Below are 23838 nucleotides of genomic sequence, written 5' to 3'. Positions count from 1 at the left end.
TGCCAGTATAATTTTTGACACTGTCTGCTGTCACTTTGCATTTAGCACAACATCATCAGCTTGGCATGACTTTCCATAATATAAGGGCTTCATAGATGAGAGGGATTTAAAATTAGTTTGGCTTTAATTTCAGGCAGTTGTGCTTCGATCAAAATATACTGGGTTGCTGCTTTTCAGAATGCACTGTTGAGTCAAAACACCGAATTTGACATTTGCTTCACATTTTATATGTGTCTGAGACATGGAATGGATTTGAAGGACTAGGAGAATTTGTGGCCCTCTAGATGTTGATAGACTTGAGTTCCCATCACCCCTTTACAATTGGCCATGTTAGTAACGTCTGGAAGATCACAGGTTCCAACACATCTGTACAAAGCATATCAGTAGTCTTACATATGTTTGTAACTTTATAATTTGACACACCTGTTTTGCTTTTGGTTTGTAAAATGCGTTTTGGGGGGGGGGGACAGACCTTTCTGAGTATTGTTAGTAACTTTTTGTTTGGTGTATGTCAATATTTATGTTGCATTCATTGTGATACATTTTAGGTATCTGATGATGGGCAGTACGCTTTGCTGTCCATACGAGAAGGATGTGATCCAGTTAATAGGCTGTGGTACTGTAATCTACAGAAGGAATCAAATGGTATAACTGGTAAGAGGCTGCTTTCTTCATGTCAAAGTAAAATGACTTCTTTCCGAATACATTGCAAGTTTACGTATAACAGGAAGTTACAAATCTTGTACGAAGAATAAAAACATGGGTATGTTCCTAGTGGCTGCTTGAGCTGCCCTGTTCTCCAGCCAGTATTTGTTAAACAGAGAAACCACACATTCTTTCCTTAGGCTGCATATGGGACTTGTCTTTAACAGTCACATACTGGATTGCTACAAATTTTCCTTCTGTCGTTTTAGGATTATTCAAGCATACGAAGGGGTAGCTTGGTACATATTCCACCCTATGTGACTCGGTCTGCACTGAAGGTTGGGCCCAAGTCAGGTAGCTGAGTTGAGTCCCTGGATGCACATGTATCACACCTGTGCTGAGCAACTGATAGTCAGTGCAGTTGGCCAGCTGACCATGCTCACGGTCTCAGCAATAACATTTACAGCCCTGAACAACTTGGGACCAAGTTACTTGAAATACTTCCCCCCCCCCCCCCCCCCGTATAGACCTGTAAGACAGCATGGCCAATAGTCAGGGAGGACTGGAGCTGTAATCCAGCAACATTTGAATTCCCCACCCCTGCTACAGAATTTACCCCTTCTCTTAGAATGCTTGCATTCGAAGCAATAAACTGTTCTTGGGACTTGTAGATTTTTCTCTTTCCCCCTTTGCTTTCATCATATTATTTGCTTGCTGCAGAAGAAGCCTTTCTGAATTTGTCTATGCATGTATGTTCCATTTTCAAAATTGATTTATGGCTGCCACTGTAGACTACTTCCCCTCCCCCCGATCTGAAGTTCCATCAACTTACGTGATTAAATAACTCCCTACTACAACCTGAATCGTAGAATTGTAGAGTTGGAAGGGACCCCAACGGTCATCTAGTCCATATATTTCTCGCTCTCCTAAGGCAACGATCCCTTGCGATGTCACCTTGCTCAGGGGACAGCCCATCATATATTATACTGATAGATATAATCAGTGAGAAGACTTTAACCAATGAACTTGATTCAGAGCATACTTTCAGTGTAGGCTTGAAAACATAGATAACTTGTTCCGTGTAAGACCAAAACAAAAAACCATTGAGCCTCTACTGTATATTTGCATCTTTTTGTATCATAATTTGATTTCATCCTAAGAACATTTCTAACCTTAGATAGAACTGCATGAGAAAAAATACGTGGGAGAAGGATGTGGAATATTATCCAAGTCATTTCCTCAATCTGTCCCTTTTTCCCCCAATGGGGATTTAAAACCCAATTCTAAAATAAGCTTTATTTCTGTCATGCTGTGCACATGATAGCTAATTAAAAAATCAATACCTCTCATACGTTTAATTCATCACCTTTCCTCGTCTTTTCTTTAGAGCAATCCCTTTATACATTTTCACGATTGCCAAAAGTTTTTGTGTGTGTGTCTGAGCACAACTGTAAGCAATGAGTAACTTCAACTTTGCTTTCTTTTCTTTAATGACTGTTCAGGTTGATATCAAGGACCACAGTTGGCTTCTGAACTTAAGAGTGAGACTGACAAATCCATTCATTTTCATACTAAATTTAGATCCTGCCTTTTCTCCAAGGAGCTCAAGGCAACTTCATAGTTCTCTTTCTGCCTCCCATTTATCCTCACAGCAACCCTGTGAAGTGGGTTATACTGAGAGTCGCCCAAAATCATCCAGTGAGTTTCATGATGGAGTGGGAATTTGAACCCTGGTCTTCTAGGTCCTAGTCTGACACTCTGGTTCTGCATTTAAAATGTGGAAGACTGGTGTGAGTGCAACTTGTACTTCTGTTTCCTTTGTTTATCTGTAAAATTTGGAATAGCTCTAAAGGAAGCTGAGGTCTTCCGGATGATGTTGGACTCCCATCATCCTTAACCATTAGCCATAGGAGCTGGAAGCTGAAGCCCAACAACCTGCTGGGGAGTAAGGATAATAATAATAATAATAATAATAATAATAATAATAATACCTTTATTGTCAATGTACAACCTGTGTACAATGAAATTAACCAAGCCTCCCTCCCCCCCACAAACACTCAATCTCATTGCACTCTGTGTGCTTGTCGCACAACTCACCAACCCCAAAAGTCAGTTGCACTATATTATTTTCCGTTCAGCAGCCTAACAGCCCACAGATAGAAACTGTTTTTTAGCCTGACTGATTATACTTCTGTATCTCCTGCCCGAGGGTCGAACATTAAAGAGGTGTGAATCGTCCCTGAGAATTTTTCTCACTCTCCTAAAGCAACGATCCCTTGCGATGTCATCTAGCGGGCTCAGGGGACAGCCCATGATATCATGTGCTGTGTTCACCACCCTCTGTAAAGACTTTGTCTGTGGCTGTCAAGCCATTGTATCACACTGTGATACAATATGAGAGGACATTTTCTATTGGTGACCGGTAGAAGGAGGTAAATCAATTGTTGTTTAACATTGTTCTTTCACAAGACCCTGAGAAAATGAAGTTTCTGTTGGGCCTTCCTAACCACCTGAGTTATATTGTTTTTCCAAGTGAGGTCTTCACTAAGGTAAACTCCCAGGAATTTAAAGGAAGAGACTGTCTCCACACAACCCCCCAATATACAACAGGGCTAATTCCCCTCTCTTCCTCCGATAACTTCTGTCTGCCCTAAAGTACTTCAGACTGTTAGCTTTTAAGTTGACTTCCAGTCAAACGTTTCTGGCCTTTGATGTGGCCAGAAAAGATGAAGTCAGCACCACTGGACTTTGGGTGAGAGTCAAGATGAATGTTCAGCATCTGTTCTACCTTTCTCCTACTAAGCCACAAGGAAGAAGGTGCTGCATCCCAGAGAATGCTGGTGCTTACACTGTACATTAAAGTGAAAACTTTACTAACTCTACCAAAACAATAGGCATAGCTGTTGTTAATTCAGACATACCAAGCCATGATTAGCCAAGCCATAGTTTGTAAACCCACATTACACTACAGTTCCTTGCCCCCTTTTCTTTTTCAGTTTATCACACACTGTGGTTTGTCAATTCGGGCATCACGCCAAACCAAAGTAAAGCATAATTAATCATGGATTGACATGATGGCTGTATTAGCCCAACACGATCCTGACCCAACAGAAATGCCTGTTGTTTTCTTAGTGTCATGCATTGTAATATCGCTGAGCATTTGCAGTACCAAAAAATATCAACAGTAGTAGCAAGTATTGGCAACGGCATTTCTGATTCACATTGAAATAAAGGGTAAAAGTAAAAAGATTCCTTGTGTTAGTAATTATTGTTAATTTCTTTGGGTTGTTTAATATTTTAGCCAATATCTCCCATATTTATAGAAAAGTCAATACTGCACAGTGTATCTGTAGCTTGAGTAATTTCACCGTTGTGAGTAGATCTTTCTGCATACTGATGATCTCAAATCCTAAAAAGGCCACAGTAATTATTTTTTTCACACAAAGAACCAACAGAGACGTGATTTTCCCTTTGCTTAACCCATATTAACAGTTTATGATTACTGACAGGATCTCGCCACTCCCTATATACTGTATTTTTCGCCTTATAGGACGCACTTTTCCCCCTCCAAAAATGAAGGGAAAATGTGTGTGCGTCCTATAGGGCGAATACAGGCTTCAGGAAGCTCTGCACGACCCTCCGGAGCCCGGCGCCAAGCCGCGCCGGCCTCCGGAGGGTTGCGCAGAGCTACCTGCGCTCCCGGGCTTCGCACAGCTGTCCGCAAGCCCGGGGAGACCGGCACGGCTCCCTAGGCTTGCGGATAGCAGGCTGTTCTGGGGTCGGGGGAAGCTCGGGCTTCCCCCGCGCCAACCCCATGCCTGGGGGGGAAAGAATTTTTTTTCCTTTATCCCCCCCCCCCAAAAAAACTAGGTGCATCCTATAGGGCAGTGCATCCTATGGGGCGAAAAATACGGTATATTGATTGTATATAAGTCTTATATTCCAATGCTGGTTTAGTAACCGGATTTGTAATGGCTTTTAGTCAAATACAATAAATGATTGATTGATTGAAGTCTTATGTGAACTAGATTCAAATTAAAAGGAAGCAGATGTTAAAAGGTAGGAAGATAGAGATGGGAATCTAATCTGTTTAACGTCTTGGTTACGATGCTTTCATTTGATAGCCTCTCTGAAAAAATGCTGATATTTTAAACATAGATCATTTAGCAAAGTGTTTGGGCATTCTCTAAACTGGATTAATAAGCATCTAAAATATACTCTGTGATTAGGTATTAGGTTTTTGTATATTTAACCATTTCGAACATGCAAATGTACCATCAGATGGTTACCACTGAGTGAATTAATTATACCCATAGACCCTTGACTTAACAGCATCATTGAGTGCAAGGGTGTGAGTCTCCATAGTCTTTATACTCTGCTGAAAACATCCTATATTCTGGGCAGCCCATTTCCCTTATGAAGATTTTTTAATATATAATTTATTGCTATGAGTTAGGATGCTGCCTTATAGCAAGTCAGGCCTTTAGCCCTTCTAAGTCAGTATTGTCTGCACTGACTGGCAGCAGCTTCCAGACTGGGAGTCTTTGTGTCTGCCATGCCTTGCCTGCTTTGCAAAGCTGTCTTGGCTCTTTTGCCTTTTAAATTGTTGGAAGGGAATGGAAGGGTGTCCACCATTAAAGGCTCCAGGCAAGTGTGACATTTTATTAGTTCTACTGTAGAGGAGGCAGCTGTGTCTTGTCTGTTCACTGATCCTTGATGTGCCTGGGATCTGCGAAGTTGACGCATTCTGTCTCTGGTAGAAAAAGGATTTGACTCCTGAGATTAGGCTGTGCGCCTTTTAACTCACTGTCTGCTAAAGCAGCGTAAAATTTAGTTGTAACCCCCCACCCCCAAACAGCCATCGTATCCTAGATGTTAAAACGCCTAGCCAAAGGAGAAACAACCATCAGTCAAATTTCTTAACCCTGAATCGCAAGAGAGTGAAGTTTAACTCTGCATCTTGAAATATGGGAAGTCAAAATCGGTGCCTTTCATGGGATGCCCTGGACCTGAAACGAAAGTGAATCCCCACCGCGATACTTCTGTAATGGCTGCTGCCATCTGGGTTGTTGTTGTTTTCTGGTCTGCTTCAGAAGGCTGCAGCTCATTGTAGAGCAAAGCTGTTTCACAAGCACAGCAGCCCAGGTTCAGTCTCTGGGGTCACGGGCTAAGAAGAATCAAGTAACATCCGCCCTTGAAGAGCTGATGCCAAGCGAAGTGCCCTGTACCTTGTGTCTGACTCAGAATAAGGAAGCATCCGATGCTGCCGAACTTGTTTTTAACAGCATGTTCTCTTTCTTACTGGCCTGAGAAGAAGAGGTGTAAATCTTCCCCACTCTCCTCTCTGCAGTGTGTTCTGTTCAGCTTTCTTCATTCATCCTCTGTGTTATCTGCCTTTCATTGCAGGCTTCTGGCAGTAGCTCAGTGCCAGAGGACGGGCTGCTAGACAATCGGCAGCATCTTTTCAAACACCTTCTCACTCTGCATGATGTGTGACCCATCACACACACACACACACACACACACACACACACACACACTTGCATTCCCTCCAGTGAGAGATTCTGCTGCCGGAATTCTTTTCAACACAGCAGCCTCTTTTGTTTTCTGTCTTCTGTAGGGAGATAAAGTACCTTGGCAACTTTCTGTGTTAACAATTTCTGCTATCTGTCTGGTTAACTTTTCTGAGAAGCTGTGCCCCATGTGCTCGCTCACTCTCCTCACCCTCCAGCTTCCTGTTGCTCCTTTTGCTTAGCAGTGGCATGGCTGTGAAAGGCCTGCACAGGGAGAAAGCGAAGCTGTCCTGCGTGGGGTACGTTGTGGCATCTGAAAATTCGTTATATAGCTTTTGATTTTGAAAACCTTTTCATCTGAGAACTGAGAACTATCTTAACAGTTGTGTGAGGCATCACACACTGGTGATGGTGGGGGGGTGTACAGCTATTCAAAAAGTACTGCCTCTGTTTCACAGGCCAATCCTTGGTTTACAAAAGTAGGGCAACAACTTCGGCCAACTTCTCTGCTGGATAAAATCTTTGGTCCCTGGAGGGGACTTAACCTGCACTGCCGATCCTTCAGTGAGCAGTGGTTGACTCCTATGATTCAGTACACTTGATTTTTGTTTGGGAATCTGGCTTGCAGGCGAGTTAAGATTTGAACCAACTATGGTTTGCTGTATTCAGAGGCAACAGCAGACAGTGGTTTGCTGCTAGGTGGAAGCAGAAGCTTCTAATCTCTCCTGTTTGGGGACAAGTAGGAGGTAGCACACAAGCCCAAGGCTAGTTGCTACTCGTGTCAACATGGTTTGACGGATTGTCTGAATGCGGCTGTCTCCACTCCAAGCAACATTAGGCAACGAAGCTCTTTGCCTTCATGCACAGTATGATAAGATTTCAGAAATGCTGATAGACAGAATAAGATTAATTATTACTTCAGCATATTTGCATGTGTCAGGACTAATTAGTATGTTCCTTTTTATTAAGTTGCAAAGGAGTGCAAGGAGATGTTGAGTTATACTTGACATTTCTGTGCCATACATGATTATGGACACATATGCTTCTGAAAAGGAACACAATTATTGTTTCTGGAGCAAAAGAGCATTAACATACATTCTAATCCTTGTAAGGTTTTCCGTATTGTCCTGTTGCTGTCAAAATCACATTTTATTTTGTTACTTTTTCAATTGCCCTGGACTCTTTTGTGAGGAAAGGTGGGGCTAGATGATGATGATGACTGAGGATTTTGCAAGACATCAGGTCTAGATGTGTGATTGAATGTGTGGTGAAATATTAGAATGAACAGGACATCCATAATGCTAGTCCTCCTTTCTTTAGAGCCAACAAGCTATGATTCTTGCAGGAAAAAGAATCTTGTGGGGTCAGAAGAAGACTGAGTGGTAGTCAACCAAGTTACTCATGGTCATTAACTTATTGCCCTACTCTGAGTTAAAGTTAGTTGAATGCAGCCCATTGCTATTAAATATCCTCATCCCGTATACTTGGTTTTACAGTGGTAAGTGCTTTCCTTTTTCTCTTAATGTAGGTCTTCTGCACTGGGTGAAACTGATAGACAACTTCGATGCAGAATATGAATATGTCACCAATGAGGGAACTGTGTTCACCTTCAAGACAAACCGTCATGCTCCAAATTATCGACTAATTAACATTGATTTTAGTGACCCTGAGGAATCCAAGTGGAAAGTGCTGGTTCCTGAACACGGAAGAGATGTTCTGGGTAAGAATATTAAGTTACAAAGGAGAAAGAGAGGCCACGTACTAAATTTTGTAATAACTCAGAAGGACTTGCACCAACAGTCTCTAAAGTTTAAGAAATGTTGTGAGGCGGGATTGCAGGTTGTCTTTTAACAGCAGTTCTACAACCATGGCATATGAACCATAAACAAGTAGTGCACAGTGAAACAGAATAGTTGTTTTAAGTTGTATCTGACTAAGTAATACTCAGGGTAGGCCAGGAAATCAGTGTGCTCAGAGTATGGCTTATCTGAATGGCGCAAAGATGGGGCAGTGGTGAGGCTGAAGTGATCTGGGTGCACCAAGAGAGCCAATCCTGTGTGCCTTCATAATCCCGACTTCACCGCTTCCCATCCAGGTAAGCAGCAGCAATGCTGGTGTTGGGAAGGTGTCCTTACAGCACCGCACCACCAGCTAATTCTCTTTTAGGCACTGTGGGGAAGAATCTTCCCCCACCCAGTTGCTAGATTCCTGTATACCAGAACTGCAGAAATTATTATACTCAAGTTGTGTGAGAGCGCTTTATTCCTAAAGAGCAACTTGTCCTGATGCTAACAGGCCAAGCTGCTGTTGTGTCACATTGCTTTAGTCTCTTCCCAGATTTGCCTTGGAAAGAAATAATTATATCAGAAGGCAGTTAATAATTTATCGCTCTGAAGGCTTTGCAGTCAAGTTAATTTTTGATTTTACCTGATAAAGATGACATATTAATGAAGTGCCTTCTGCAAAAACAAGATGTGTAAGAATTCAAAGGTTAAATGGTTACTTAGCATGAAGTGATTCATTGCCCTGTCTTAATCAGCACTTGACACCGCTGCTCTCAAATTCTAGATAGCACAATGGTTGTAAACATTCTTCTTTAGCCCTTTTCTATGTTTATTTAAACACACAAACTAAGGCTTCTTTTTCTGGTTTTGCACTTTTAGGAGACAACTGAAGGCAGCCCTGTTTAGGGAAGCTTTTAATGTTTAATAGGTTATTGTATTTTAATATTATGTTGGAAGCCGCCCAGAGTGGCTGGGGAAACCCAGCCAGATGGGCGGGATATAAATATATTATTATTATTATTATTATTATTATTATTATTAAAAAAACTACTCCTGTTCCACTATTTGGAAGTGCCTTGGGTGTTTTATATTGTGAAACCTTTCCCACATCTCAGGCAAAATAAACGCAAAGTACATACGAATGGAAGGCCTACCAATCTGCAATCCAATCCTAAACATGTGTACTCAGAAACAGAGCCAACTGATGGCAGACCTAGGCCCCTAACCAAGCCAAAATTAATAGTGGCCAAATCCCATTTAAAACAGTGGAACTGATGTCTTCCATTAGTAGTTGTAGCTGTGTAGCTCTGATAAATCCACCGTATCCATTGTTGGGACTTATTCCTTAGTATGTTTAGGAATGAAGTTTTGGTCTTTGCTAAAAATGGGTTTTAAGACTGATTCACACTAAGATGTTTTGCTCCCTACTGGATCAGTCTTTGGTATGCTCATGTGGGCACACACTGCATGTGAACTGGAAAGTTGTAGCTACAGCCAGCAGCATCAGTTCATAGAAAGTCGCTGTAAGCCAGGTCAGGCCATTTCTCCATCTGTCCCAGTATTGTTTACTCTGAAGGGCAGTTGTCTGTCCACGATTTCCAGGAGAGGTCTTTCCCATCTCCTGCTCCCTGATCATTTAAGCTAGGAGTGCCAGAAATTGGAACTTCCTTCATGAAAGCCAAATGCTTTGCCACTGATCCATATAGTTTTTGCCCTGATCATGGAGGGCACTTTTCCAGCTCTTTTCATTGTGGGGAGTTCTGCTGACTACAGCCTGGCTGACACAAGATATTGTCCTCATACCTGAGGATTTGGGGAAGTAAAGGATATGTAAAGGATACGCCTTCTATGAACCAGCCCTTGGTGAGAGTTTTCTATTAAGTGTCCATTGCTATGTTCCAATGGGGCAGGTATACCGTCAGTCTTGTAGTGGTCTTGATTCCTTTAACAGCCACTTGAGAAATCTAGCTTTGCATCACCATCTCCTGTTTTCTGTAGGCTGGGCTGCCAGCTGCATCAACACAGAAGTATTACCTCCCCAATCCTCCTTTTCCCCCCAAATAGCATTGCTTAAATAACAATACACTGTTGTTATGCTTTATGGTAGCTACTGCTGCTGAACAGCATAATGTTTAGGCAAAAACTGCTCTCATTGATGAAAGTGTAGAAATGGCAAAAAGATATGCCAGTTTTCTCTTTCAGCGGACGCATTGTTATTTTTTTCCTACCCCAAAGCACAAAACAAGAGTTGAGTTATAAGGAGAGGTTTCACACAGAGTTGAGATAAATTTAGAATGCGATTCTGTGAATTGAGAAGCAGGGGGAACCACAGATTTTGAAAGGCAGCTCCAGGATATCTAAAATTCATGAAGGTCAGAATATTTGTTCCTTTTAGAGAGCTTTTTTTTAAAAAAGATGATTGGCATTATTTTCAGATATTTTTCAACCTTGCTTTTTTATCTAAACACCTTAATACTAACAGAAGCTGTTAGAGAAGGCTCTGCCTGAATAAGCAGTGTTTTCTTGTTCTGCAGCATAATTTTTATTTGCGAATTGCTTTTATCAATACAATTTGTGGCTAGAGATTAAAGCACATATTTTTGGCAGGTGTATCTGTATCCTTCCACTTGCCATTCAGGATTTCCATGCCCATGAAACTGGAACTCTCTGAAAATGAGGAGTCCCTGAATTCAGACAACCCCTTGTTCTTGTACTGCATCCTGTTCCAAGCCAACTTAGTTATTTGTCTGTCTCCCTGTGATAAATAAAATTGCCTTTAGGCAGGTTCTCCTGCTGTAAGTAAGGAGAGATATGGGCACAGTGATGTCCTGTGTTTAGAGCTTACAGTACTATAAAAAGAAGCAATTATTTCCTTTCCTTTCCCCCATTTTGTCATTGTAAAACAGCCTGTGTTTTTGTTTTGTAATTCTCTTTTTTCTTTTTCTTTTGGTTGGTCTGGTGGGCAAAGAATGCTAGTTGAACCCAAGCCAGAAATTACTGCAAAATGTTTTGTATGATAAGTTATTTATGGAATTGGTTGAAAAGAAAATGGGATAACTTGCTTCAGCAGTAGCAGTCTTTGAGTAAATAAGATGTGGTTATGTTTTTCGGTGGTCTCTGTCTGCCTCCCTTCAATCTAACATTCTTAAATTAATAACCTGATTTGGCCGCCTACAGAGTCTTGAGGTTGAGTGGATAGTGTATAAATTTTAAAAGAATTAAAGTTGTTAAGGTTCACTGGAGAATTAATGCTACCAAATCCTAAAGGGATCAGATTTGGGCCGTGACAGTGTGTGCTTCCTGTCTGAGAGATATGGTGCCCTCACCATCCATAGCCATGGTTAGCCATGTGAAGCGCAATGACGTTAACATTGCTTAATGTCAAGAAAGCCTCTTTAAGAGTGAACCCTGGTTAGTGCAAATCCTTATTGATGTAAAAGGCCAGCTGTGGTGAAGGGTTGTGGGTAAAATATTTTGACTTACCTTGCACTCCTTCACTCTCTGCCATGAGTTAAGGGGTGCACCAAGAGTGCTAGGTATGTGTTATGTAATCCCTCTGTGATATCAGTAATGCAGATCACAATGCATCTTTGCTTCAGTTGTTTTATGAGAGAACAGATGTAGGCTCTTTCTACATGCTGAGTATTCCCACAAGTTGTTAACTTTGCCGGACCCAGATGGGTTATCTGAATGTTTCATTAATAACAATGTAGAATACATACAGACAGTCTGCCATATGCTTGCTTACAAGCCAACATTTCATGTTCTTGCTTATGTAAAACAACTACTTTTACAGGTCTGGTAAGCTTTCAGAATCTAATTGAACTTGTGTTTTTGCTTAGGGCCAAGCTGCATGCTACACTTAATACACAATGGACAACTTACTCTTTTTCTTCTTAAATACAGGCATGCCCCCCCCACCCCCACAGTTATCAGGATCATGAAGCTTATTCCTTCCTTCCTCAGCTACAGCCCCTCCCCAGTGTGGCTACAAAGCTTTGGCACCTACTGGAACCTTTGCTCTAAAGTCACAGCCAGACCCTACATTAAAGCACATTTATACTACTACAACTATCATAGCTTGCCCCAGAAGAATTCTGGGAATTGTAGTTCACCCCAACAGAGCTACAGTTCCCAGCACCCTTAACAACAATTCCCACCGTCCCCAGAATTCTTTGTATGGAAGCATCAGAGTGTTTTAAATGTAAGGTGTGGGTGTGACCTAAGCCTCAGAAATGTGCAGGGGGGTTTTGTGGGGGGGGGGGCTGGGGAATCATGGCTTGGGGGGGGTTAAACCCCTCCCCCTGTATTGTGATGCTGTTCAGTTGGGTCCTCCATGCCTGCAATCAGATTAAAACAAATGATCTTGCTGTATGCTGTGGACAAAGTTTAAAGTGTTGTTTGGCCCTTGGATTTAAGAGCTAAGCAAATCTATATAACTGTTGTGCATTTTTAAACAAAGTGACTTTAGGTGTGTTCTGTTATGGTGCTGTTTACTGCTTATTCTGAAATGGACTCTTTCCCTTCCTGTGGACAGAATGGGCAGCTTGTGTCAGATCCAACTTCCTAGTCTTGTGTTACCTCCATGATGTGAAGAACGTCCTGCAGCTTCATGACCTTACAACTGGAGCTCATCTCAAAACACTCCCACTGGACGTTGGCAGCATTGTGGGATATAGTGGCCAAAAGAAAGACAGTGAAATATTTTATCAGTTTACTTCCTTCTTATCACCTGGTAAGTCTGTTTTGCCTTTGCGTTATGTTCTGGGCAGCTTCACACATGACACTTTCCATACACAAATGTTAGTCAAGTCTAGGGAAATTCTTTTTGCAAGAACCTATTTCACAAGTCTCTTATTTTGGAACAACTTGTTTCACATGCTTGGTGGAGCATGGCAGCAGGTTGTCACTGTGTACATGCAGAGTATGGAGTGTTTGCAATACCCAAAGATCTTGCAGAATTGAATCATGTCTGTGTGGCAAATAACCCTGCTTTTTACTGAATGAAATATTGAGATATATATATACTGAATGATATATTGAAAGGACCTGTACTTAAATGGTGCTCTCATTCAGCCTATTGTGCAGATTAAATCAATCCCATATTCAACTGTAAGATTCTTATTCGACCATATGGAAAGCTGGCTTTTGTAAAATAACAAGTTTGACAATAGAACGATGACAATGGAAACAGTTTGTGTGCCTCTTGAGTGTTGCATCAAGGATGACTGTCGATAAAGTCTAAACCACCAATGATTTGTGCTCAGTGTTTATTGGGGACCAGTTACCATCTTCATAGTTTGCCAATTAGTGCCTTTTGTAATCTTTATTTTTCATAGCTTACTGAAAAGCTTTGTTCATGGTGATTTATTAATGCTTCTTTTTAAATCCTGTAATTAGTTTACCATATTAATTTTCAATTTAGACAAAAGCAAAAGGTAGTGAGGGAACTTAACCTATCTTAAAACCTGCTTATTTACATTTTGTGAAGAAGGAGGTACCGTATTTTTCGCTCCATAAGACACACTTTTTTCCTCCTAAAAAGTAAGGGGAAATGTCTGTGCATCTTATGGAGCGAATGCGTGGTCTCTGGAGCCGAATTGTCCAGGGGCAAAAAGCAGATCGTGCTGTTTTTTTGTTTTTTTTAGAAAGAGGGAAGGGGGTGTTGAAACAAAGCCACTGAGTAGCAAGTGATCAGGAGGAGAGATAAGGGACTCTAGCGATAAAGGAGGCTGCCTGAGAGGGGGAAGTTAAAGACAGCGAACTTGCAAGGAGAGGAGACAGGAAGATTAAAGCAATGAGGAGAGAAATTAGAAGAAAAGGAGGAGCAAAAAACTGCTCCAGCTAAGGAAAGGACACTAAGGCAAACAAGAGGGAAGGGGGTGTTGAAACAGAGCCGCTGAGCAGCTGATTGACAAGGGATCAGGAGGGAGATAAGGGACTCTAGAGATAAAGGAGGCTGCCTAGGAGGTGGGAGGCAAAAGCACATGTATCTTCAGGATTTTTGCATTGGGTCACCCCAAATTCACCAACAGATCACATAGCATGTCCATGGCTAGAGCCTGCACCAAAAAACACACGCATCCACTGTTTCGTGGGACCACAATTTCGCAAAAACATCATTACAAAGCACGGATACACATGGATCCTCAGGATTTTTGCATTGGGTCACCCCAAATTCACCAGCAACTTTGCTCTTTTAACACTGTAATTTACAGATTAAACAAAAAAAATTCCTTCCAGTAGCACCTTAAAGACCAACTAAGTTAGTTCTTGGTATGAGCTTTCGTGTGCATGCACACTTCTTCAGATACCTTCGTGTGCATGCACACTTCTTCTGATACCAGATACCTGGTATCTGAAGAAGTGTGCATGCACACGAAAGCTCATACCAAGAACTAACTTAGTTGGTCTTTAAGGTGTTACTGGAAGGAATTTTTTTTGTTTTGACTATGGCAGACCAACACGGCTACCTATCTGTAACTGGATTTACAGATTAGTTCTTGTGCCAAGGGGATCTGAGCAGACAAGCTTGAAAATTGCATTCTTCTTCATTCTCCTGAATTGGTTGGACAACAAATTTGTTTCCTGTTGATAGCCTCAAGTTGTGGTTCCATTTCTGGTCTCCTTCAGATAGGGGGTGGGAAGGAAAAGAGAGGAAAGAAGTCAGGAAGCTGCTCTTAGCTGACTGCAGTTGTGCCAGCAACATTTAATAGCATCATCTTCTTTCTTGCACTCAGTTTCTGCTTTGCACTTCTTGTAGCTGTGTGTTTCAACACTTTCAGAAGTGTTACGGTGTCTTCTGTTGTTTTATAGAATGATAGCTTGTGCTGCCAACATTGTATTCTTGAACGTTTTAATTTTACGTTAGTAAACTGCCTTGAACCAGGGCTCTGCAGAGAGCTTTGCAGAGCCGGGGCTCTGACATTCTGGTTGCAGCCCTGGTGTCTTGCAAGATGCTGACTACCAGCAGCTCTTGTTAACTGTGAAGAGCTCTTGTTCCTTATCACCCCTTGATACTCAGCCCTCCCCCCCTCCAGAAAGCCAGACAGAAGCTAGCAAAATCCTCAGAGTTAAGGAAGCATCGTAAAATCAAAATACATCAACACACAAATGAGGCTGTGTGAAAATCACTGCAGCGGTGAGAAATGAAAGTGCAAGAAAGGAACTGTATTAGCAACAATATATTACAGTGGTACCTCGGGTTACATATGCTTCAGGTTACAGACTCCGCTAACCCAGAAATATTACCTCGGGTTAAGAACTTTGCTTCAGGATGAGAACAGAAATCGTGCAGCAGCGGCGCAGCGGCATCAGGAGGCCCCATTAGCTAAAGTGGTGCTTCAGGTTAAGAACAGTTTCATGTTAAGACAGACCTCCAGAATGAATTAAGTTCTAAACCCGAGGTACCACAGTAGTTGAAAGCCAGTTTTCCTTAATTATGGTGTTGTGGACAAAGGTGGGTGCCCATTTCAGGGTCTAGGGCCACATTCCCTTGGAAGAAAGTGGTTGGGGTCTACCCTGGGATCATACCTTGCAGCACACCCTATAAAGAAAGTAAAAAGTAGGTTATACTGTGATTTTACAGGGGAGAAGGTGCAGGGGGAGGTGGACAGGTGATCTAGGACTCTAACAACACAACTGATTGCACATAATAATTCATTGTTGGCTGTCTATCCCTCCCAACTATCAGCACTCCCATTCTTTCCTCTCCAAGATGGAAACTGAAACAACCATTGAGTATGCTGCACCTAGTAATGTCCTAAGTTAGTCGTTCTCTTGTTTCCCACTGTCTGTGACCCTTCCCTCCTCAGCTGAGCAGATGACTAAATACAAGCCCAGCATACAATAAAAAAGAGGACAAAAGCAGAGTGAGGCAACATGTTCTAAGCAGGAATGCCCATCACTGACGTCTGTGCCAAAAACCTCTGCTGTCGACCTGTTAAGCTCAGCTCTGCTAAGGGAAACCAGTTGTATGAGAATGGAAGTATTTTTTTATGCCACCCACCCATCATGGTTCCAGGGCAGTTTGCAAAGCTACAGACTGGAGAAGCTAGATGAAGTAGGTCTGGGGTGGATGGCTTATTGCTTGTAGGGATACCTTCTTCGGGCCCCTCAGGAAATGTGGGTAATGAATCTAAATTCATAAATCTAAAATAATCTAAAATCTAAAATAAATCTAAAAATTTATTTATTTTAATTTACCCCCTTTATATTCCAAGGATCTCAAGGTAGTGTATATGGTTCTCTTTCTCCCTATTTCATCCTCACAACAATCCTGTGAGGTAGCTTAGACTAAGAGATGGTGACTGGCCCAAAGCCACCCAGTAAGCTTCATGGCTGAGGGGGGATTCGAACCCTGGTCTCTCAGGCCACAGTCTAACACTCTAACCGTTGTAAATGGTAGAACGCCCTTGTTGAAATGGTTAGTTTACTCTTCATTTGTTTGTGATTTAAGGAAGGGCCATTAATAAGGAAAGCAATTACAAAATTGGCCTTACTTTAAAAGAGTATTTTTTATCATTCTTTATTCATGTAAAGCTTGCTTTATGCAGACAAGTATTAAGTACATTCGACTGTGAGAGCCTTGTGAGCAAATGGAATTTATTTCAAGGAGAAATGTCCGTGTACAGCAAGTTTAGAAATTACTAAAAAAGGAAGAATAGGAGCCCAGGATTACATTTGCAGTGCATAATCCCCCCCAAAGTATGCAAAAATGTAGCAAGGCATTTCTGATTCCTAACAATCTGTGTCTTTGCTGGATCCCCGTACATTGCTTTGAACTTACTGATAAACTTTGGCAATTGAAAAGCCTGCTAAATCGGAGCTGATTGTGTGTCAGACACTATTTTGATGAGCAGTTCTGTCATACTTGTAGCACAATACACTCTGCCCAGTTTTGTGTTCAGAACAAAATAAAAATAAAAAGGCAGCTTATTCACTATGTGACATATCACTGTTCGGGCAATTAAACACAAAGAGTAGATACCAGCTGTGTTCACAGACCACATTAAACCATAGCTAATGCTTCACTATGTTGTAGGAAATAGGAAAATGTTGACTTGGTTTGGAGGGCTGAGCAGGGAAAGATCAGTTACCTGAGAATTCTACAGCAAGATGAAAGGTCACAATTGAGTGTGCATTTAATGGCATATCAGGAAATTTCAAAGGTGTACTCTACTCACTTTTTGCAGGGTATGTCATTAAAAACATAGCATCCCATTTCAAAGCCTTTCATTATATGAGGCCAAGGAAGATTAAAGGTGATATTACTTGATGGTGAGGATACAAAGTGTTGATTCCTAAGTGCATCTTATGCAAAAGCCAGAACGCCTTGGGGCTTTCTAGAGGGAAGACGAGTGTTTCAACTACCATTTAATTATAAAGAAAGAAAGGAAAATTTGAGCTACTTTTTGAAATGCAAGAATTCTAGCAGAATTCATCAACTAGATCCACAGGGAAAGACTTTGCATCAGCTAAAAAGTTAAGCCTTGATAAATTATTATTCATTTGTATTTTCAAAGCTTCATACGTGTGTGTGTGTGTGTGCGCGCGTGCGTGCGTGCGTGCGTGCGTGCACATGTGTGCGTGCACACACACACACACACACACACACGAGTATTGTAGGGTGATGCTTAGTTGCTTATACAGCCTGTTCGTTGGTATACCAATAATAGCTACAGACTTGTGAATTCTGTTCATTGAAGAGGCACTGAATCAGTAAGTGACCAACTTGAATCACATTTTCAGGTATTATCTACCACTGTGATCTGACCAAAGAAGAACTGGAGCCAAGAGTTTTCCGAGAGGTCACAGTGAAAGGATTTGATCCTTCAGCTTACCAAACAGTGCAGGTGAGTAAAGAGAAGCAGTGATTCTTTCTTACAGATTCTAATCAACTGCTGTAAAAGGCTGGCAAGAGTTGCTGTTGGTTACAATTGATTTGAATTTACCTTTTGGTCGATTTTGCATCCTTACAAGTATAGTTACAGGATGGAGCCCATTAATTGACAGGACATTTTGATCTCATGCTGATGGTGACAGTACCCTGTGAAAATGAATGTGCCCCCTGGGCAGACACCCTAAAGTCCATACTTTGTGATTCTGTGGTGTTAATAACAGTAGCTGGTGTTTGCTATGAGTCATGCTTTGCTATCCTAAGAGTTTAATCTCAAGTGTCCCTGGCCAATTATAGTGACTTAAAAGGGAATCTGGTGAGACTCATTGAGAACAGGTACTGAATTTGAAGCATTTACTTGGAATTTCAACAGTGCCAGTGCCAGAGAGACCCTGAATCTTTCCACCTTCCCCAACAGCTTGGACTGTTCCTTCCTTCTGTTCCCTTCCTGACGCAGGGCAGTATCCAACTGAACAGTTAGGCTGCAGCAGCAGCTTTTAAGCTGTGCAGTGTAACTTCCTCACTCTTCCTGTGACACCCCTAAATCTGCTCTAGGAGCTTCCCCAACTCTCTGGAGTAGATGGGGCAGGGACATAAGGCCTGCAGGGAGAGAAGAAGGTCAGGAAGTTACATGGTGTAGCTGAAAAGTCATTGCGCTAACGTAACAGTAGGGGTACCATCCCCTCTTTTTTCAGTTATTAACCCCCTTCTGTTGCGCTCAACCTGAAATTCTCACTATCCCCCTCCGCAATTGGATTCAATTGCCCACCTAGGGAAATTAGGCTGCCCATCTTTCTCTGTGCCCCACAGTTCCTTCTTCAGCTCTTAGGAGAAGGCTTACTGGCTGAATCCTTGCCTAGGTGAAATTATGTTAGAATGAGAATCCATAGCAACATTTTCTTGCAAGTTCCACTTGTCAGTGGCTCTCAGCCATGATGGCTGAAAAGAACCTTCATAATCGCCATTGACTGCTCCTTGCTGGAGGGGGGAAAGGAGACAGTGGGGAGAGGGCATTGCCTCCATGTCTATTTGTGAGCTTGTTTGAAAGCATCTGGTTGGGTACTGTGAAAATGGGGTGCTGGACTAGGTCAGGAACGGAGAGACTGCAGCTACCCATCTTATGATTCCACTGCAGACAGATGGGCAAGAGAGATTATCAAAGGTGCCACCATTGTTGCTTAATACAAGCATACTGTGTACATGCACTTTTGTGACCCATCTTGTGTTCTTGTAAAAAGGACATGGGTGTGTAACTTTAATAAGTATACAGTGTTCCTACATTCAGTGAGATGACAGTAATTGAATTCAAATACCCGTGTAATTAAAGTGTTTCAGCGGAAGGAAAAGCTAATGGGAATTTTAGGTGAAAAATGTTTGTAGAATCTAAAATCATTTCTGTACTTGCCTCAAGTTCCAATGTTAAAACTACGCAAACGTTTGAAGAATTCAACATCAGTTCTTTGAGATTTGTTTTTAAAAAGGAACCAATAGTTCTATTCTTTTGACTGAAGCTTTAAAGTCATCACTGATGTGCAATGTCAACATTTTTATGGCTAGGCTGTTTTCAGTACATTAAACTAGGTATCTCTAATAGGACTAACAATATACTCATGTTGCTAGAACACACAGTATTATTGAGACATAGTATTTCTGATAAGCACAATTAAGCCCATCATTGCTAGCATGGCATATATTAGTGAAGATTAAAAGATGTACTGTGATTCTGTTTTATGTTGATGTCTGTTATTTGAACGCTCAGAAAATCTTTGAATATGTATGCGTGTACAGAATTGACATCACATAAAGCACTGAGAGTAGATTAAACACAAATGTATAATTTGAACAAATTATTCTCAAATATGATTGGATTTTGTGGCTGGGTGGTGGTTGGTTTGTTGTTGATGTTTTTGTTCTTTCATCTGGGTAGAAGAAAGCAACTGAGACAACTGTTTGGCTTTACCTGCTGTGGCAGGGATGGGGAGCTAGATATAAACAGTGGAGCATCCCCAGTAAACCAGATTCGACTGTTGGGTGTGTCCGTCCACCTGTCAATCACTTTATGTCACAAATCCAACCAACATTCAAAGCTCCAACAACGAACTGATATTTGGGTCTTGTAATGCCCCTTACAAATCACTTTGCAAGATTCCAGTTAGCTGATGGTTTGGCCTCACTTTGCAAGGGGCTATTCTGATCACTGGGTCCTGCAAAGTGTTTTGCAGAAGATTTTGCATGCATTGCCAGTTGCGGGGTGGGTGGGGGGACAGTTTGTGTTGTTTTTTGAAAAACAAACCATGAACCTGAATTCAGCAGTAATGCTAAGCCAAACCATCTTCTCCTTTTAACTACTGTTAAGCTTAAATGTGGCTTAAAGAGACAAGCCAGCCAGGCCTTTGAATACTAGTCCCCTACTCCCCATTATTAACACTGTTTTCCTCCTTAAGTTTATGTAGGGACAGAGACAAGTTCGCACAGTTCTGTTTAATTGAGCTTTCCTTGTTTGGTATTGTAAATCATTCATATGTTTCTTTAGGTGAAAGCTATGCATTTTCAGCCCTTGTGCTGAGCCCTGTGCTCATCATATTTATACCCTAGAGTGATATTTCATCATAGATTACACCTCCAGCTGTTCCAGTTCAGAATTCAGTACATTTATTTTGGCAGGCCAAGATTACAGGTGCTGAAACGGTGTGGTTGAGACCAGTTCAATTGCTCTTAATGCCAGTTAAACAGATACAAAATGATAGGCTCCAGGAATTGTCTGGGCAGTTGTTTCCTTCTATTTAAAGGAAAGTTGCATGACTGGTTAAGGATAACAGTGTATTCTAAGGAATAGCATAGATTGAGGGTCATATTGTGAAAATATAAGAATATCAGAGACCTGCTAGATCAGACCAAAGGCCCATCTGATCTAGCATTCTGTTCTCACAGTGGTAAACCAGATGTCTGAAAGGTCTGGGTTATATAGTGAACTTAGTATAGCTCCTTTCTTACTACATTTAACAATGTAGACTGGAATATTTGTTTATTCAGGAGTAGAAACGAGATTAAAATAATCTTTACCCCTTACACAGAATTGCCTGTATCAGGTACAGATGTGGTAATCTTGACAAGGTTGAGGATGAGTCAGAACTGAATTTAATTGGCAGTTTGTAAGAGAAATTTCTTCACAATTATCTTCCCACACCATTCTTGGATCATGCTATCCTTACTGGTGTGAAACTTTGTGAGTATTAAATGTGCAAACTTTTTTAAAATGAAAATCTTTTTTCCATTAAAAAAATGTACTAACCAAGTTCCTGATTGCCCTTATGGGGGAAAATAAGAGATTCGTATCACAATTTTTAAGGGAGAATATATTGAGGGTTCTTTTTCCTAGTATCTTTCCAAATAAATGGTCCACTGGGATTCAAAATTGGCATGTTCAGTGGCTCTGCAAACTTGCTAATGAGCATCACCCTAAAGATGACTGAAAATATTCCTATTTCAGAAGAGCTGTGCCTTGCTCTGTTCTTTAGGAAGTTAATATTCTGTTGGGAGCTGCCCAGAGTGGCTGGAGCATGAATACAAATAATAAAAGTATTATTGTTATTAAATTGCTTTCTGTTGGTGTTTCAACTGTACCTTTTAGAGTGAAATGGTTACCTATAGCCTTAAGTAACAGGCATGTGCTAATTTATTTTTAGCCAACCCTCAAACAAGAGGTCTGGTTTTACATAAGAAGCTGCTTTATACTGATGTATGTCTCCTACGTTCTCTACATTGACTGCAAGTGGCTTACAAAGATTTCAGATGTGGTTCTTCCCTTGTCCTACCTAGAGAATGCTGGTGTTTGAACCTTCACCTTCTGCATGCAAAGCAGTTGCTCTACCGTTGAGATATGGCTCAAATTCTAGTAATAGTTATTATAAATGCAGGTTTAGGATGCTGCCCTGTATGCTCAGGCTCGCTCTCTGGAGCTCTGCCAAATCCACTAGTTTTCAAGTAGAAATTAAATGTTATGGTGAGAAACATTTTTCTCTGCCAAAATTCACCTCTTTCCCCCCTCTCAATCCTGCTCAGCCTATCATATCTCCAGCTCAGCTACTACTTCAGAGAATTTTTTTCTCCAGCTGTTGCTGCTGCTCCAGTCAGCCTTAATTAGTCGTATTGGTGATCCTATCCATTGGAGATTATTCGCTTTAATAATGGTGTGCGGCCAATTAGATTTAGCTATGTGATGCCATCACTGAGGGGGCGAGTGAAACTGAGGGATGTTATCTTCTCTTGTTGGCCTTCGTGAAAAATACAGAAGGTTTTGCCTCTTAGTGTGTACTGAGTGTTTTGCTAGCGCAGGAACAAGAAATAAGTTTTTTCTAGAAGAAAATTTATTAGTTGGTGGGTTTTTTTTCTTTCTCTTCTTCCCCAATTGGGGAATTGGGGAAGTATTCTTCCCCAGTTCCGGCATCTAAGTGCTTCTTAGCCTACTCTTTTCTTGCTGTTGCCTGGGGAAGACCTGTGTTCATAGACAAGAGCTGTGAACGTAGTTTTCCTATTCATATTTCTTCAAGCAGTGCTACGACTTCCATGTCTGTGCCAGTGAACTGGTTCACACATAACAATAAGGCATAAACCATGGTAAGTCATAAATGGATGATTTACTGATGCATGCTGTTCCTTGGTGTCCGCCCCTCTCCTCCCTGCGCCAACTGCCAGGCCAGTAGGAAAGGAACCAGAGTGCTGGTTTGGCAAATGGCATTTGCGGTTTGTTTCCTTCAAACCACAAGCAATAAAGCAAACAAGACACTTTGGCTTCCATTCATGGTTTGTTTAGAGACTAGCAAAGCATAAACACTCATCTGCACATAATGCAAAAGAAGATGACTGGTTTGCTTCTTCCCAGTGCAGCACAGGAAGGAGAGAGGGATGCAGTTGAGCCGCGGGTTTGTTTTGGACCATTCCTTGCCCTTATGTAGGAATAAGACCATTGTTTTAAAACAAATACCAGTAAAAACCCCTGGAGGCTTGCAGCCCAAATTGAAAGTAAGGAAGGATTGGTCACTTCATGAATTGTTGTTGAACATGGTTTTCTTTTCAAACATCTTGAGGCCTGGGGTGCCCAGATAAAATGGAGGATACAGATAATATCAGCATGTGCAGCTTCTCTTATTGTTGCATAAGGAGTTGTACCCACCAAACTTCACTCTTCTGTGCTGCTTTAAAAGTATGAATCTGCTTATCCTGCATTGCAGAGGAGATGTCAGAGCACTTTTGTGAACAGGTAATGTTGGGCTGCATACCTGCATGCAATATGCCGTGATAGTTTGGGTAGTATTTCCAATTTCCAAATTGTTTCCAGTGAGTAGTGGAAATCTTGACTGATGGATGAGGACGTTGCAATCTGAGGCTTCATTCCAAACCTTCAGATGCCGCTTGTTAAAAGACCGTCCTGAATGGAAGGAGATCTGCTTCAATCCATACCCATTGATCCTATTGCTCTACAAATTGCTTACTACGCAGGAAAAGCTTTTTAATGGCAATTTAAATGAAAGCGTTTCCAGTCTTTAAAGTACTCTGAATAAAGATGTATTTTGAGTTTTACTGTAAGTAATTGAGTTCATCTTTACTCATGGGAAGGATAAAGTCTATTTGTCCTTTCTTCCCCCTCCAGTATCATTTCTGAAATGGAAAATGGGTAAAACTTTTGTCCTTTTTAATTGTAGTTTTGCAGCTAACACAAACATTGATCTAGGAATACAGATTGATCTTGCCTTTGTGAGTTAACAATCAACACATTATTTCACATATTCCCAAGATAGAGAAGAATTACTTCCTCTTACATTAGCAAGTGGATCTCAATTTATTTTGTTTGACAGTTCAAAATGTTTCATGAAAGTGGCAGAACATTCTAAACACTTGCTGATGGGCATCTGGGTAATTAGGAATATTGCTCTAGGCATAGGATAACCCATGTGGTGCCCTCCATATATTTTGGGCTACAACTCCCATAATCCCTGAC

The 23838-nt window shown here is 41.3% G+C and overlaps 1 protein-coding gene across 3 annotated transcripts in view; it reads left to right on the top strand.

The window, feature by feature from the left end:
* Nucleotides 1-23838, top strand: part of PREP (prolyl endopeptidase) — a 279248-nt gene that overhangs the window by 238012 nt on the left and 17398 nt on the right. For all 3 annotated transcript variants that reach the window (XM_083731188.1, XM_083731187.1, XM_083731186.1), the window contains 4 exons: nt 549-654; nt 7687-7878; nt 12480-12677; nt 17693-17796. In XM_083731188.1, the coding sequence (XP_083587314.1) occupies nt 549-654; nt 7687-7878; nt 12480-12677; nt 17693-17796 (600 nt within the window). The remainder of the gene's footprint in view (nt 1-548; nt 655-7686; nt 7879-12479; nt 12678-17692; nt 17797-23838) is intronic.

This window comes from Podarcis gaigeae, assembly GCF_964106915.1.
Source record: "Podarcis gaigeae genome assembly, chromosome: 3".
NCBI classification, from domain to species: domain Eukaryota; kingdom Metazoa; phylum Chordata; class Lepidosauria; order Squamata; family Lacertidae; genus Podarcis; species Podarcis gaigeae.
The sequence above is the reverse complement of the archived record's forward strand: the minus strand, read 5'-3'. Positions and strand labels throughout refer to the sequence as shown.